The sequence below is a fragment of the Erythrolamprus reginae genome, chromosome 2 (assembly GCF_031021105.1).
Source record: "Erythrolamprus reginae isolate rEryReg1 chromosome 2, rEryReg1.hap1, whole genome shotgun sequence".
NCBI classification, from domain to species: Eukaryota; Metazoa; Chordata; class Lepidosauria; order Squamata; family Dipsadidae; genus Erythrolamprus; species Erythrolamprus reginae.
In genome coordinates, this window is record NC_091951.1 from 5,572,955 (window position 1) to 5,591,024 (window position 18,070).

Genomic DNA, 18,070 nt, shown 5'->3' on the forward strand with positions numbered 1-18,070 from the left:
CATCTGGGCTTTGGTGTGTTTTTCTGGTGTCAACCATCGTCTACAATAGTCATGGAGTCGGCTGCAAAGTCCTCGGGGACCCTCAGATTCCCGGTATTGGATGAACTTCCAGGGCTGAACTACTGAAGGGAGGATGGTTTCCTCCTCCAAGATTTTCTGCCCAGTCCTTCTCCAGAGCTTCCCACCCTTCCCAGGTTGAGCAGCTGAAGGGCCGTTTCCACTTCTATCCTTTAGGAAAGATGGTGTTTCCATCCTTTCTCTGTTCTGCAGATCAACTCCAACTGGGCCTAAGGCCTGTTGTGGAACTCCAAATGCCTTTTTCTTCACAGGACCATTTCTGGTGCGGCAGGACTGATCACTCCAAGTTATTCTGCAAGGTTCAAATACAAACTGAATAAACAAATGATCACAGATAATCCCCACTCGGTCAAGGATCTTGGAATACTAATAACTAAAGATCTAAGTGCCAAAGCCCACTGCAACAACATTGCTAAGAAGGCCTCAAGAGCTGTTAATCTAATCCTACGTAGCTTCTGCTCTGGAAATCTCACATTACTTACCAGAGGTTACAAAACTTTCGCCAGACCCATCCTTGAATACAGCTCATCTGTTTGGAACCCATGTCGCATCTCAGACATTAACACCCTTGAAAATGTTCAAAGATACTTCACCAGAAGAGCCCTTCACTCCTCGACTAGAAACAGAATACCCTACAAAACTAGACTTACAATCCTGGGTCTTAAAAGCTTAGAACTAGGAAGCCTTAAACATGATCTAAGTATTGCCCACAAGATCATATGTTGCAACGTCCTGCCTGTCAAAGACTATTTCAGCTTCAACCACAACAACACAAGAACACGCAACAGATTCAAGCTTAATATTAACCGCTCCAAATTTGACTGTAAAAAAATATGACTTTAGTAATTGGGTTGTCAAAGCGTGGAACTCATTACCGGACTCTATATATCTCCCCCGGGCCTATGTAATTTATGTATGGTATGTTTGTAGGTATGTCTGCTTAAAAATGGGGTTTTCTTAACTACTTTAAATTTTAAATTGTAAATTATTAGATTTATTATGAATTGTTTTATTATGTTGTGAGCCGCCCCGAGTCTACGGAAAGGGGTGGCATACAAATCTAATAAATAAATAAATAAATAAATAAATAAACCCCAAACCCCCAACATTTTTCCCTTAGACTATCCACGGTTGACCTCTCCAGATTCCTAAGAGGTCAGTAAGGGGCATACATAAACGCACTAGAGTGCCTTCCGTCCCCTGTCCTATAGTCTCTCCTATATCTCGTATTTCTTCTCTACTAAGAGTAAACTTACCCAACCACAAAAATATCTCATCCTACAGATTATAACGGCCGCTAGAATTTCATACGCACAGTTTTGGAAACAAGAAAAAACTCCTCCAATATTAACAATCATTTCTAAGATTATGGACTGTGCTGAAATGTCAAAAATTACAATGGAGATTCATAACAAAAAAGATTCCGATTACTATAGTATATGGGACAACTGGTATAAATGGACCACTGCAAAAATTTATTTAATTTTTATTTTATAACCCAACAAATTCTCTTACCTTGCAACCGTTTTGAACTCAAAATATTATTGACTAATAAATTAATTTCAATACCGACACTTAAAAATAAATAAATAAATAAATTGACAAATAAATAAACAAAATAATAATAATAATAATAAAATAAAATTAGATTCCGATAACATTACTCTTTTTACTTGTTTCTTAAACTCAATTAAACAACCGTTCACACGATAACAATATAATCCAACTAATTACTTTATTCCATACTAACTGAATCACAGCTTTTCTCTTTTCCAATACCTACATAAATATATTTTCTTTTCTCTTTTTTTTAATTATTTTCATTACTGATATATTACTGACACACACATTAACATATTATTACACCATGTCGTATCTCCTGATAACGTCTGTCAGCAGATCCTCCCTCTCCCTCTCTTATTATTTTATAAATACTTTATAAAATCGCAAGCTTATCTTCCTAACTACCTCTCTATAAATATCTTTCTTACTATCCCTATCACTACTTATTACTACCCTTTAAATAATAAGATAAGATAGAAAAATGAAATATTTATAGTAATAAGATATAAATGTGTACATTGAATTTTTGTTACAAAGTAAGATATATATGTCAAAATACAATATCATGTAATAATTATACCTATCCCTTTTTAAATTTATGTACCCCGTTTTCCCTTCCCCCATTTTTTTTTTTTTTTTTTTTTTTTTTTTTTTTTTTTTTTTTTTTTTTTTTTTTTATTTTTTTATTTTTTTTTTTTTTTTTTTTTTTTTTTTTTTTTTTTTTTTATTTTTACCTTTTGTCAACCAATAAACTTTATTTAAAATTAATAATAATTGTGGCTTGTAAAGATTTCAAATGGCTTCGAGTTTGTATATCTGATATGGAAAGAAAAATAAACGCCAAGAAATTGGAAAGTAGAGTTTAGCCACTGCACAACAATCACACAACATACCCGGACCCTCAGCGCAGAGCCGAGGGCCGGGAAAGAGGCAGCAGGACGCTTCTCTCCCCCCCCCCCCATCCCCCCCACCCCGGGCTGGGGACTCCGGGATCGGGCTGGAACCTGAAGGAGGGCCGGGCGCGGGTATCTCTCTCTCTCTTCCGCCTACCTTTGCCCCGGAAGAGCTCCCACCTCATCCGGGACACTTCTGGATCCTGCAGCCTCTCCGTCTCCTTGGAGCTCAACGGCTTAAGGGCAGCAAGGAAGGCGTCCTAGAGCGGCAAGCCTGTTTGATGTTGATGTTGGCGGAGGGAGCCCCCTGGAGGAAGATGCGCAAAGTGCCAGGATTCCCAGAAAGGGCGGGAAACATAGAAACAGAGAAGATTGAGGGCAGAAAAAGACCTCATGGTCCATCTATTCTACCCTTGTACTATTTCCTGCATTTTATCTTAGGATGGATATATCCCAGACATGTTTAAATTCAGTTACTGTGGATTTACCAACTACATCTACTCCTCTTTCAGTAAAATAATATTTTCTCATGTTGCTTTTGATCTTTCCCCCAACTAACTTCAGATTGTGTCCCCTTGTTCTTGTGTTCACTTTCCTATTAAAAACACTTCCCTCCTGATCATTATTTAACCCCTTGACGTATCGAGACAATGATGAATCCGCATACAGACGGGAAGTTGAACAACTATCCTTGTGGTGTGACCAGAACAATCTAGAACTGAACACACTCAAAACCGTAGAAATGGTGGTAGGCTTTAAGAGAAACCCTTCCACCTCTCACAATACTAGACAATACAGTATCAACAGTAGAGACCTTCAAATTTCTAGGTTCTATCATATCTCAAGACCTAAAATGGTCACCTAACATCAAAAACATCATCAAAAAAGCACAACAAAGAATGTTCTTTCTGCGCCAGCTCAGGAAGCTCAAACTACCCAAGGAGCTGCTGATACAGTTCTACCGAGGAATCATTGAGTCTGTCATCTGCACCTCTATAACTGTCTGGTTTGGTGCTGCAACCCAACAGGACCGACACAGACTTCAGAGGATAATCAGAATTGCAGAAAAAACAATTGCTGCCAATCTGCCTTCCATTGAGGACCTGTATACTGCACGAGTCAAAAAGAGGGCGGGTAAAATATTTACTGACCCCTCACATCCTGGACACAAATTGTTTCAACTCCTACCCTCAAAACGTCGCTACAGAGCACTGCACACCAAGACAACTAGACACAAGAACATTTTTTCCCCAAACGCCATCACTCTACTAAACAAATAATTCCCTCAACACTGTCAGACTTTCTACTAAATCTGCACTTCTATTCTACTAGTTTTTCTCATCATTCCTATCACCCATTTCCTCCCATGTTGACTGTATGACTGTAACTTGTTGCGTATACTGTATCCTAAGATTTTTATTAATATTGCTTCTTCATTGCTTATTTGACCCCATGACAATCATTAAGTGTTGTACCACATGATTCTTGACAAATGTATATTTTATTTTATGTACATTGAGAGCATATGCACCAAGACAAATTCCTTGTGTGTCCAATCACACTTGGCCAATAAAAATTCTATTAAATGGAGAGAGGAGAGCATCTGAAGGGAATGCTAGGGCATGGATGATGGGCGTGGGAATAGGAGAAAGGTCCCTCTCAATGCTTCTCTGCCTGAGAAAATAAAACTGACCGGAGAAAATTTGGATTTGTAAAATGAAGGGAAATGGCAGGATACCATGAGAAAAACATACTCTTTTTTTACATAGGGATTAATAGGAAATCCACCTTGGGAATGTGACTGGAAAGACCATGAAGAAATTAAGGCCACTAGGCAATGTTTAAATTATGAATAAACAGAAAAAAGTACAAATTTTGTGTTAGGTGGAAAGAACAGAAAACATCAGAGAATCCTCCGCATATGGAAGTGACAAGGCAAGCAAAGAAAAAAAGAGAAAAAAGGCTTAGCTACATTTAGGTAAAACAAACAATTTGTAAAATGTAGGGTAAAAGTGGTTTACAAAAAATGATTTAACTTTTCCATCCATTTTTAACTCTCAGGTTCTAATTGCTGTGTAATTTTGTGACAATCTGATTTCCACTTTCTCTAATTAAAAATAGGGACACCAAAATGGAATTAGTGACTTATTTGTTAGTTTAGCCCAGAACCACCCAAGAACAACATTTGAATAAAGAGCTTCAAACCAGCAATTTGTCTCCCACACAAAACCTTCAGAAAAATTTCATGTGTAATTGTTAGGGTTTTTTTTTATCATACACATCCAAACATATGGCACAAATGGATTGTTACATGCTGTTTGTTGTTAGCCGCCCCGAGTCTATGGATAGGGGCGGCATACAAATCTAATATATAATAATATATAATAATAATAATAATAATAATAATAATAATAATAATAAAGACAACATTTCTTTCTCCCATAAAAACTGCTTTATTGTACAAATTTAAACTGTTTTAGTGTACAAAGTTAAAATTCTACTTCTTACTTACTGGATGATAATTAATAGATCAAAAAAATAATTTAATACATGCCTGGAAAGAAAACCATGTCATTGATGATTAATTTATTTATTTGATTTTTATGCTGCCCTTCTCCTTGGACTCAAGACGGCTTACAACATGTTAGCAATAGCACTTTTTAAAAGAGCCAGCATATTGCCCCCACAATCTGGGTCCTCATAATTAAATTTATTAAAATAAAATGTAGACATCTTAGTCCACATGCAGAGGAAAATAAGGCCCTAATGTTTGAAAATGTTTTTTGTATATGTATTTCAGGGGCTTCTGACCATTCTGACACCTTTGTGAAAAATATTCTTCATCCTGATGCCTTTCACACTCTATATTTATACCATATGTGTGTGACAATATTCCCATATCATGAGAGACTTTTGACTGAAAAAGATTTCATGCTTCTGCATTCATATTGGGTGCTTCGGGTTTTAAATCTACACTATGGATGCAAATTGGATTGTTCTTTAAGTATCTTCACACCCCAGAGGAAGTTCCCGTTCTCATTTCTGTCTATTTGGTTAGGAGGAACTGAAATAGTGTTTTGTAATACTGTTTCTTGATTCCATGTTGTTTTGGTCCCTCACTGATTTCCAAAGGTGCCCCTTCTTGATTGATCATTTGCAGCGTCAGCATGCTGGGGTCGCTTTCATTCTCATTCCATTGAGTATCCCTAACTTGGGATGAGACAGAAAACACAGAGAAAAATTATGCAAAATTTAAAAGACAAAGTTCTTAATTGTCACTTTTAATTTAATATCTGAATTATTCAGGAGTAAAATGCAATATCACATTCCATCCAACTCTGAATACCAATAAAATGTGAATTCTTGAATAATAATTCTTGGGCAAACAATAGATACAAACTCAAAGTAAATTGTTCCAAACTCAATTGCAGAAATATGACTTCAGCAACAGAGTGGTCAATGGCTGGAATGCTCTACATGACTCAGCTGTTAAATTATTATTATTATTATTATTATTATTATTATTATTATTATTATTATTATTATTATTTATTAGATTTGTATGCCGAATCTAATAGTTAGAATCTAAAATAACAATAATACATTTAAAAAAGTCTAAAAAAACAAGAAACCCCCAATATATAAAAAACATACATACAGTCATATCATACACAAAAAACTACATAGACGGGGGGGGGGATTTCAGTTCCCCCACGGTTGATGACAGAGGTGGGTTTTAAGGAGTTTACGAAAGGCAAGGAGGGTGGGGGCAGTTCTAATCTCTGGAGGGAGCTGATTCCAGAGGGTCGGAGCCGCCACAGAGAAGGCTTTTCCTCTGGGTCCCGCCAAAACGACATTGTTTAGTTGATGGGACCCGGAGGAGACCAACTCTGTGGGACCTAACCGGTCGCTGGGACTTCGTGCGGCAGAAGATGGTCTCGTAGATACCCTGGTCCGGTGCCATGAAGGGCTTTATAGGTGATGACCAACACTTTGAATTGTGACCGGAAACTGATCGGCAACCAATGTAGACTGCGGAGTGTTGATGTAGAATGGGCATATTTAGGGAAGCCCATGATTGCTCTCGCAGCTGCATTCTGCACGATCTGAAGTTTCCGAACACTCTTCAAACGTAGCCCCATGTAGAGAGCGTTACAGTAATCGAGCCTCGAGGTGATGAGGGCATGAGTGGCAGTGAGCAGTGATTCCCGGTCCAATAGGGCCGCAGCTGGTGCAATCCTCAAACCCCTATAACTTCAATCTTAAACTCTACCGTGGACCTCACCCCATTCCAAAGAGGTCCATAAGGGAGCGTGCATAAACGCAGCACCTGCCTACTATCCCTGTCCTACTGTCCCCATTTATTCGTACTACTCATTTTCTGTGTTCATATCCAAGTTTATACTTATACAGTGTTCCCTCGATTTCCGCGGGGGATGCGTTCCGAGACCGCCCGCGAAAGTCGCATTTCTGCAAAGTAGAGATGCAGAAGTAAATACTGTATACCATTTTTGGCTATGGACAGTATCACAAGCCATCCCTTAACACTTTAAACCCCTTAATTACCAATTCCCATTCCCTTAACAACCATTTACTGACCATTATTACTGGTACTCACCACTGAATAAGGCACTTAGTGATCCTGATATTTATAAACAGAATTATTTATTAACAATAATTATTTTTCTTGTTATTTATTTGCAAAAATTATTAGTTTGGCGATGACATATGACGTCATCGGATGGGAAAAACCGTGGTATAGGAAAAAACCCGCAAAGTATTTTTTAATTAATATTTTTTGAAAAACCGTGGTATAGGCTATTCGCGAAGTTCAAAACCACGAAAATCGAGGGGAACACTGTACAGTACTTGTTATTTCATACATATTCGACAAACTAACTAAATTATAATATTGTTTCAGTTCCCGGAATCTCTGCTCCAACATTTCTAATAATATCTCATGCGCACGAGCATCTTCTGCGCATGCTACAGTGTACAAAGAAGAGCTCCAGTATAAAAAGAAGAAAATAGATAGAATTTACCAATTCTGGAATTTACATTGATCCTCACCCAAATGGATCTGTGTATGAGAAATTAGGTCGCTGCTGATCCTGAAGCCCTTTCCAAGCTCTGCATACTTGTATGGCTTCTCTCCTGTGTGAATCCTTTTATGGGAATTAAGATTACCCCTCTGAGTAAAGCCTTTCCCACACTCCAGGCATTTATATGGCTTCTCCCCCGTGTGAGTTCTTTTATGGGAATTAAGATGACTGCTGTTAATAAAGCCCTTTCCACAATCCGGGCATTTATATGGCTTCTCCCCCGTGTGAGTTCTTTTATGGGAATTAAGATGACTGCTGTTAGTAAAGCCCTTCCCACACTCCATGCATATATATGGCCTCTCTCCGGTGTGAATCCTTGTGTGTCTCATAAGCGAAGCCTTTTGGCAGAACCCCTTTCCACAGTCTACACATTCGTACGGTTTCTCCCCTGTGTGGATCCTTTTATGAACGGTAAGGGATCCGCTTTCGCAGAAGCCCTTCCCACACTCCGCGCATTTATACGGCTTCTCTCCTGTGTGGATCCTTTTGTGAACGGTAAGTGATCCGCTTTCGCAGAAGCTCTTTCCACACTCCAAACATTTATAAGGTTTCTCTCCCGTGTGGGTCTTTTTATGGGAAGTAAGGGCACTGTGGTAGCTGAAGCACTTCCCACACTCCGTGCATTGATATGGCTTCTCTCCTGCATGGATCCTTTTGTGGGAATTAAAATGACTGCTTTGGATAAAGGTCTTTCCGCACTCCGTACATTTATATGGCTTCTCCTCTGAGTGGATCCAGTTATGGGAAATAAGATCACTGCTGTTAGTAAACGCCCTTCCACACACTCTACATTTATATGGCTTCTCCCCAGTGTGAATCCTTCTATGACAAGTAAGATTACTGCTCTGAGCAAAGGTCTTTCCACACTCCATGCATTTATACGGCCTTTTCCCTGCGTGGATCATTTTATGGAAAGTAAAAGAACTATTTTGACCGAAGACCTTTCCGCACTCCGCGCATTTATACGGCTTTTCCCCCGTGTGGATCCTTTTATGCCTCATCAGGGATGAATTTTCACAGAACGCCTTTCCACACTCTGGACATTTGTACGGCTTCTCACTAATGTGGATCCTTTTATGGGAAGTCAGGTGGCTGCTGTTTGTAAAGCACTTTCCGCACTCCGTGCATTTGTACGGCTTCTCCCCTGTGTGGATTCTTTTATGGGAAGTAAGATGGCTGCTCTGAATGAAGGACTTTCCGCACTCCACGCATTTATACGGCTTCTCTCCTGTGTGGATCCTTTTATGGGAGGTAAAGTAACTCCTTCGACTGAAGCTGTTTCCACACTCCATGCATTTATATGGCTTCTTTGTTGCGTGGATCGTTTTAGGAAAGGTAGGGGATCCAGTTCCACGAGGAGCAAAATTCCAACTGCAATTTTTTCCATTGTCTCTACATATATAATCCTGTCCTTTTGGTTTGGTTGGATAATGGTCATTTACATCTAATTTATCACTGAAAGGTCTTGTACTTTTCCCAAGATCTTTGTTCTTTATTTTTCCACCTTCATCAAGAAAGTCTTTCACTGGAGCATCAATGGAACGTGAACTTTCCTCCTTCCAATTATTCGACTGGCTTCTCTCATGGCTTTCTAGTTCTGTATGAATTACAGGCTTCTCTGCTCTGCCTCTGTTCATTAGTAATGGTTCCCCAGAATATTCATTTTCTTTCCCGTTATTACCTTCAAATGAAAAGAGAAATGAAAATGATGGCAAGGTTAGGGAAAAGATCAAACTGTGCTAGGAATTTCTTATGGAACTCTGCCAAATTCCACTACAGTATTCCATTATCTCGAACTACTTGCGCAGACACAGGATAGATATAATTTCTATACAGTATTTGTAATTCTGAATTTTTAAAAAAAGATCTAAGACATTCTGGAAAAACCTAAAGTACCCTGAAAAGATCTATATCATCCTCTTTTTTTGATAATTATACATACATATTATAATCCTATTTATTTATTTATTTGTTTGTTTGTTTGTTTGTTTATTCATTCATTCATTCATTCATTCATTCATTCATTCTTTCATTCGATTTTTATGCCGCCCTTCTCCTTAGACTCAGGGTGGCTTACAACATGTTAGCAATAGCACTTTTTAACAGAGCTAGGCTATTGCCCCCACAATCCGGGTCCCACAATCCTATTTATTTATTCATTCGTTTGTTTGTTTGTTTATTTATTCAACTTGTAGACTGCCCAATCTCTAGTCAGCTTAAATTAAGGAAGAATCATGAGAAACATCCAGGAAATCAGATCAAATGTTTATTTTAATCACTGACAAGGATATGGGTCAGATACAACCAATTAGTAATTTCTTTAAAATGCTAAAAATATAAAATATGTATATAAAACAAAAATAATGGATTGTTTTTGCGGCATATTAATCCAATTAATAAAATAAATAATAAATATTAATTGGATTAATTTATTAATTTAAATTAATGATTATGATTACACCATAAATACAGTGGTCCCTCGATCATCGCGAGGGTTCCGTTCCAGGACCCCAAGCGATGATCGATTTTTCGCGAAGTAGCGGTGCGGAAGTAAAAACACCATCTGCGCATGCGCAGATGGTGTTTTTACTTCCACCGCCGCCCGCCCTTCGCCCGCGCCTGGGGTTTCCCCGCGCGCGTGCCGCCCCGCCCGCCCACGCTGTTGCTGGGGCCGCTTCCCAGCTGGGGAGCGGAGCTGGGGTGTCCCCAAGCGCGCGCGTGTTGCTGGGGCCGCTTCCCAGCTGGGGAGCGGAGCTGGGGTGTCCCCAAGCGCGCGCGCGTTGCTGGGGCCGCTTCCCAGCTGGGGAGCGGAGCTGGGGTGTCCCCAAGCGCGCGCGCACCGCCCGCCCGCCCACGCTGTTGCTGGGGCCGCTTCCCAGCTGGGGAGCGGAGCTGGGGTTTCCCCAAGCGCGCGCGCGTTGCTGGGGCCGCTTCCCAGCTGGGGAGCGGAGCTGGGGTGTCTCCAAGCGTGCGCGCACCGCCCACCCGCCCATGCTGTTGCTGGGGCCGCTTCCCAGCTGGGGAACAGAGCTGGGGTTTCCCCAAGCGCGCGCGCGTTGCTGGGGCCGCTTCCCAGCTGGGGAGCGGAGCTGGGGTTTCCCCAAGCGCGCGCGCGCACCGCCCGCCCGCCCACGCTGTTGCTGGGGCCGCTTCCCAGCTGGGGAGTGGAGCTGGGGTGTCCCCGCGCGTGCCGCCCGCCCGCCCACGCCGTTGCTCGCGCTGCCGCTGGGGTCTTACCGGGGCAAGAGGGGGAAGACCCAGGGAAGCCGCCCAGCTTCCCAGCTGGGGAACTCCACCATCTACGCATGCGTGGCCATAGAAAAAAAGGCACGCATGCGCAGATGGTGGAGTTTACTTCCGGGTTGAGAACTCGCGAAATAGCCCTTTCGCGATGCTCGAGGACGCGAAATTCGAGGGTTCACTGTATATATGAGCCGGGGTGGCGCAGCAGGTAGAGTGCTGTACTGCAGGCCACTGAAGCTGACTGTAGATCTGAAGGTCAGCGGTTCAAATCTCATCACCGGCTCAAGGTTTACTCAGCCTTCCATCCTTCCGAGGTGGGTAAAACGAGGACCCAGATTGTGGGGGTAATAGCCTAGCTCTGTTAAAAAGTGCTATTGCTAACATGTTGTAAGCCGCCCTGAGTCTAAGGAGAAGGGCGGCATAAAAATCGAATAAATAAATAAATAAATAAATAGCTAAATAAATAAATAAATAAATAAATAAATAAAAGATTTAGAAGGTATGCTTTAGTCTGCGGAGAGGGGCGGCATACAAATCTAATAAATAAATAAATAAATAATAAATAAATTTGCAGACAACACCCAATTAGGAGGATAGCCAACACTTTAGAAAATTGGCTTAAAAATCAAAAGGATCTAGACAAAGTTGAACACTAGTCCCACTTCAATAAAATGCAACTAAGTGGCGAGAAAAATAAGGCACTTACACTTAGGCAAGAAAAACCAAATGTATAAGTACAGTACAGTGATCTCTCGGTTAGCGCGGGGGTTACGTTCCAAGACCTCCCGCGCTAACCGATTTCCGCGTTATACTGGATGCGGAAGTAAAAACCACCATCTGCGCATGTGCGCCATTTTTTTCATGGCCGCACATGCGCAGATGGTGGAGTTTGCGTGTGGGCGGCGTGGAAGACCAAGGGAAAGTTCCTTCAGCCGCCCAACAGCTGATCTGCTCCGCAGCGCGGAAGCAGCGAGGAGCCGAAGATGGGGTAAAGGCAAAGGGGAAACCCCATCTTCGGCTCCTCGCTGCTGCCGCGCTGCGGAGCGGATCAGGTGTTGGGCGGCTGAAGGAACCTTCCCTTGGTCTTCCCGCCGCCCAGGCAAAGGGGAATCCCCAAGATCGCTTGCCGCTTGCTGCTTTGCAGCTTGGAGCCTTGCTTCGCCTCCTTCGCTGCAATAGGCAAGCGGCAAGCGATCTTGAGAAAGAGAGAGAAAGGAGGGCGACTTGCCAGTCCACGCCCCCCTGGATGAACAGCCTCGCATGGCCCCAGCGCCGGGCTCCGCTGTTGCCTCCGCCCCCATTCGGCTCTGCAGCTGAGAGGCCTTCCCGGCAGAGCCCTCCCCAACAGCTCCCGCCGCCAGCGCAAAAAAGAAAAGAAAAAAAAATCCCCAAAAGAGGCAGGCACAAAGCGGGGGCACAAGGGGAGCTGCCCGGCAGAGGTTGCTTTTTTTCTTCTCGTGGGCAAGTGGAGGGGGGGAGAGAGAAGGGAGGAAGAGAGTGTGAGAGAGGAAGAAAGAGAGAGAGAAATGATAGAAAAAAGGGGAGAAAAAAGAGAAATGAGAAAATGATTGAAGCATAGTGACAGGAAAGAAAGAGAAAGAGACAGAGAAGTGACTCTTGGTGATGACGTATGACGTCATCGGGTGGGAAAAACCGTGGTATAGCAAAAAAAACCGCGGACTTATTTTTTAATTAATATTTTTTGAAAAACCGCATTGCAGCGTTTCGCACTAATCGAGACCGTGCTAATCGAGGAATCACTGTATAGATTAAATGGCACATGAATTGACAACAATAACTGGGAGAAGGATTTAGGATTCCTAGGGGACCACCATTTAAATATGAACCAGCAGTGTATGAGCAGCAATGTGTTGAAGCTGCCAAAAAAGCCAACACAATCCTGGGATGCATCAACCGAACAACAGTATCAATAATAATAATAATAATAATAATAATAATAATAATAATAATAATTTGTTAGATTTGTATGCCGCCCTTCTCCAAAGACTCAGGGTGGCTCACAACAGTAATAAAAACAATATACAATGGAACAAATCTAATAATAAAAATTATATACAAAACCCCAACTGTTAAAAACGAAGATCATATAAAGCAATACTACTGCTATATATTGCTTTAGTAAGACCACACTTTGAATATTTATACACTTGTGGTCCCCTTATAAAAAGCAACAAAGATTATTAGGGGGTTGGAGTCTAAAAACCTATGATGAATTTAAAATTCAACAGATGAGAAATGGTACAGGAAACATCAAAGCAGAGAGCCATTGACTTATTTCTTTCCTTGGAGCAAAAGGCGGCCATATCATTTCCTTCTTCCTCCCATATATGCTGAGAAATAGTTGATGCCATCTTAATATGGAGTACCAAACGCTTACCCAGAGAGGCCAGGTTCCTATAATTTTCCATCATGACTTCCCAATGCAGTGTTTTTTGGTCAGCATCCAGCTGAGACCACTCTTCCTCGGAGAAATGCACAGCAACTTCCTCGAAGGACAGAGGACCCTTTTGAACAAAGAAAAAGAAGAACGAACAGTCTTGAGATGATTTTGTAAGATCTGTCCCATTGTCTAGAAATGCCTGAAGGAAAACTGGGCCAAGTTCTATGTCTGTGCTTGGTTGAATCCCAAGCTTTAGGTGAGAAAACAGACAGAGCCTAAAGCCTTTGACTAAACCAGTGGTTCTCAACCTGGAGGTCGGGATCCCTTTGGGGGTCGAATGACTATTTCACAGGGGCTGCCTAAGACCATTGCCATAGGAAAGGGACAATACAAATCTAATAAAATAAATTTCCTGCTCTTACTTGAATTCCAGCTGTTTCCTCCACTGTTTCAGCACTACCATAAAGGCCACACGTCATTCTATGTTTGACTGTGAGGAAGACAGAATTTTAAAATGCATAATTGAAGGAATAGGAAGACGTATTCTATCAGACAAAACATAAAGATGAGATAATTTCTCTGGGGAATGGGAGGACCATAGTTTACCTTCTGAGGTGTCCGGACATGGATCGTCCTGAAGCATTGTCCAGGAAAACAACTCCTTAAAGGGATTTGATGTATTCCTCCCTCCCTCAGGACCTCTGACCTCCATATTGAGGAACTTAGGAGGCAAGAGAGAGAGAAAAGAATTAATGGACATCAAACAACATGAAGTAGATTCTTTTTCTCCAAACATAACTTCAAAGCCCTCAATAACATCAATGATGCTAGAAAGAAAGGAACAGTTATGCTTGGCTGCATAGCTAGAGGTATAACAAGCAGGAAGAGGGAGATTGTGACCCCACTATATAGAGCGCTGGTGAGACCACATTTGGAATACTGTGTTCAGTTCTGGAGACCTCACCTACAAAAAGATATTGACAAAATTGAACGGGTCCAAAGACGGGCTACAAGAATGGTGGAAGGTCTTAAGCATAAAACGTATCAGGAAAGACTTAATGAACTCAATCTGTATAGTCTGGAGGACAGAAGGAAAAGGGGGGACATGATCGAAACATTTAAATATGTCAAAGGGTTAAATAAGGTTCAGGAGGGAAGTGTTTTTAATAGGAAAGTGAACACAAGAACAAGGGGGCACAATCTGAAGTTAGTTGGGGGAAAGATCAAAAGCAATGTGAGAAAATATTATTTCACTGAAAGAGTAGTAGATCCTTGGAACAAACTTCCAGCAGACATGGATGGTAAATCCACAGTAACTGAATTGTGTGGGATAAACATATATCCATTGTAAGATAAAATACAGGAAATAGTATAAGGGCAGACTAGATGGACCATGAGGTCTTTTTCTGCCGTCAGTCTTCTATGTTTATTATTACTATTACTATTATTATTATTTTTATTATTTTTATTATTATTATTTATTAGATTTGTATGCCGCCCCTCTCCGTAGACTCCGTAGTTATGCCGAATATAACTGCCCAAAGGCTGCAAAGCACTGTAAAGCGGTATATAAGTATGCTATTGTGGAGCAATAGCTACAAAAATTAATGAAATAAACCCATGTATTATGAAAGCCAAGAAAAGTGTGGTAAGGAAGGTTTAATTTAAAAAAAAATTTTTTTTTTTAAATTTACATGTAAATGACAGCAACGCACAAAACAACACACGTTTTCATATCCCTTCCCACCCCCTCGGCTGTCTCCCTGACAGCCTAATTCAGTTCTATTGTACGGTTGTGTTACCTGTGGTATATTATTCGGTTTAAAGTACTGTATAACCAATTTATTTAATTACAGACTTTTGATTTGTGATTGTGTATCTAATCAAGTAGTAATAAAATTCACATTTAAACTAATATTCTTTAACGTAAATGAAATTTTAAACTTTGTTCGTTGCCTTATCATGCAGCAATCTTTGTGTTCATAGGAAGGTTTGCCTATTTGCCGATGATGCTAAAGTGTGCAATAGGGTTGATATTCCTGGAGGGGTCTGTAATATGGTAAATGATTTAGCTTTACTAGATAAATGGTCAAAGCAATGGAAACTGCAGTTTAGTGTTTCCAAATGTAAAATAATGCACTTGGGGAAAAGGAATCCTCAATCTGTATTGCATTGGCAGTTCTGTGTTAGCAAAAACTTCAGAAGAGAAGGATTATGGGGTAGTGATTTCTGACAGTCTCAAAATGGGTGAGCAGTGTGGTCGGGCGGTAGGAAAAGCAATAGGATGCTTGGCTGCATAGCTAGAGGTATAACAAGCAGGAAGAGGGAGATTGTGATCCCCTTATATAGAGCGCTGGTGAGACCACATTTGGAATACTGTGTTCAGTTCTGGAGACCTCACCTACAAAAAGATATTGACAAAATTGAACGGGTCCAAAGACGGGCTACAAGAATGGTGGAAGGTCTTAAGCATAAAACGTATCAGGAAAGACTTCATGAACTCAATCTGTATAGTCTGGAGGACAGAAGGAAAAGGGGGGACATGATCGAAACATTTAAATATGTCAAAGGGTTAAATAAGGTTCAGGAGGGAAGTGTTTTTAATAGGAAAGTGAACACAAGAATAAGCAGGCACAATCTGAGGTTAATTGGGGGAAAGATCAAAAGCAACATGAGAAAATATTATTTGACTGAAAGAGTAGTAGATCCTTGGAACAAACTTCCAGCAGACGTGGTAGATAAATCCACAGTAACTGAATTTAAACATGCCTGGGATAAACATATATCCATCCTAAGATAAAATACAGGAAATAGTATAAGGGCAGACTAGATGGACCATGAGGTCTTTTTCTGCCGTCAGTCTTCTATGTTTCTATGTTTCATTCTTTGATTTAAACATGTATAAAAATATTTCCACAGATTGCTCACAGAAATTACAAAAGAGGAGATGGAATATACACCAGAGGGTATGCTCTTAGGAATCTGGAAAAGACACTACAGTATTCTAAGCAAACGTTCTTCCTCATAACACACAAACACCGCAGTTAGAATATCACTGGCACAAATGTGGAAAAATGAACAGACCCCATCGGAAAGTTTAATTATTGATAAAATATATAGATGTTTAGAGATGGACGAAATGACAAATTCAATTAAGGGAACAAAATACAAAAAAATCTAAAGAATTTTGGCACAAATGGCACGAATGGATTCAAAACTGATAATGTAACAATACAAAGTATCAGTATACTTAGAAAGAATAATGGAAATGAAGTAAAAACATGAGACGAATGATTTCTCTCTTTCTTTTCTTTTTCATGCTTTACTTATGATATTTATATTTGAATGTACATAATTTAATAAAACATATAAATGAATGATATATTCAAAAGGCAATAGAAATGGATTAAGATCTGTAAAAACAAAACAAAACATGTAAGAAATACTTTCTTTTTTAGTTTGAAAACAATAAAGAAACTTTTAAAAATATATCTTTCCACAGCTGGTGATATTTTGTATCTTTCTCATCTTTCAGCTTCAGTGACAATTTATCGGCTTCTGCAAAGTCTAGCATTTTTTAAAATCAGATTTCTATCATTAGGAAGGTTGAAAAATCCAAACACATACTTTAGTCTCGTCAAACCCCTTCCAGCCTGCGGAGATGAAGGTCTCTCACCTGCAACTCTGCCTGCTCCTTCTGCTCCTCCGCCTGGCTCAGGAGGAAGCCTTCGGCCAGGGCCACCGCCTGGGAGCTGGTCTCTGATCCACACTCCCGCAACCAGCTCTCCATCTCTGGGGGCAGGAGAGCCAGGAGCTGCTCCAAAACAACCAGGTCCAGCATCTGGGCTTTGGTGTGCTTTTCTGGTCTCAGCCATCGCTTACAAAAGTCGTGGAGTCGGCTGCAAAGACCTCGGGGACCCTCAGCCTCCCGGTATTGGATGAGCTTCCAGGGCTGAACGTCTGAAGGGAGGATGGTTTCCTCCTCCAGGATCTTCTGCCCAGTTCTTGCCCAGATCTCCCCACACCTCCCAGGGTGAACAGCAAAGGGGCCTTTTCCAGTTCCCTGACTTGCGGAAAGTGGTGCCCGCATTCTTTCTCTATCCTGAAACGCAACTCCAAATGGGTCCAGAGAATCTTGTGGATCTCCAAATGCTTTTTCATTCATCGGTCCAATCCTGTATCCACCGGAATGATAGCAGAAAGATTTTCAGCTCCCACCAATAGATAATTTTGTAGGTCAATAAGTTCAAATGGCTCCACTTTGTGTATCTGAGATGGAAAAGAAAAGTAATTCCAAGAATTAGAAGGTGTAAGTTTAACTATTGAACAACACTCAATACAGTAAAAAAAATTGTACTTTAGTGTAGGTTTGAAGTGACTTTGAGGTGGTGGGTGTGGGTGAATTTCTTTCCCTGTGTGTGAGGCCGCCGCGCTTCTCTCCCCCTGCGGAGGATCGGGCCCCCGGGGAGTCTGGTGCGAATCTATCTATCTATCTATCTATCTATCTATCTATCTATCTATCTATCTATCTAATCTATCTAATCTATCTTATCTATCTATCTATCTATCTATCTATCTATCTATCTACCTACCTACCTACCTACCTACCTACCTACCTACCTATCTATCTATCTATCTATCTATCTATCTATCTATCATCCGTCCGTCCGTCCATCCATCCATCCATCCATCTATCTAATTGGATTTGTATGCCGCCCCTCCGTGGATTCCGGGCGGCTCAGAGCATATATAAAAAAAGAACAGCAATATAATCCAATTAGGACTACAAT

The 18,070-nt window shown here is 40.9% G+C and overlaps 1 protein-coding gene across 1 annotated transcript in view; it reads right to left on the reverse strand.

Annotated features, from left to right (window-relative positions):
• LOC139158667 (zinc finger protein 208-like) overlaps positions 1 to 17,797 on the reverse strand; it is a 47,644-nt gene extending 29,847 nt beyond the window's left edge. Inside the window, exons 1-8 of the mRNA XM_070735988.1 lie at positions 16,957 to 17,797; positions 13,887 to 14,001; positions 13,703 to 13,770; positions 13,278 to 13,404; positions 7,605 to 9,317; positions 5,586 to 5,744; positions 2,692 to 2,770; positions 1 to 370 (exon numbers count right to left, since the gene is read on the reverse strand). The exon at positions 1 to 370 is cut by the window's left edge and continues 150 nt beyond it. Of these exons, the coding sequence (XP_070592089.1) occupies positions 1 to 370; positions 2,692 to 2,770; positions 5,586 to 5,744; positions 7,605 to 9,317; positions 13,278 to 13,404; positions 13,703 to 13,770; positions 13,887 to 14,001; positions 16,957 to 17,445 (3,120 nt within the window). The 5' untranslated portion in view covers positions 17,446 to 17,797. The remainder of the gene's footprint in view (positions 371 to 2,691; positions 2,771 to 5,585; positions 5,745 to 7,604; positions 9,318 to 13,277; positions 13,405 to 13,702; positions 13,771 to 13,886; positions 14,002 to 16,956) is intronic.
• Between the last annotated feature and the right edge of the window lie 273 nt (positions 17,798 to 18,070).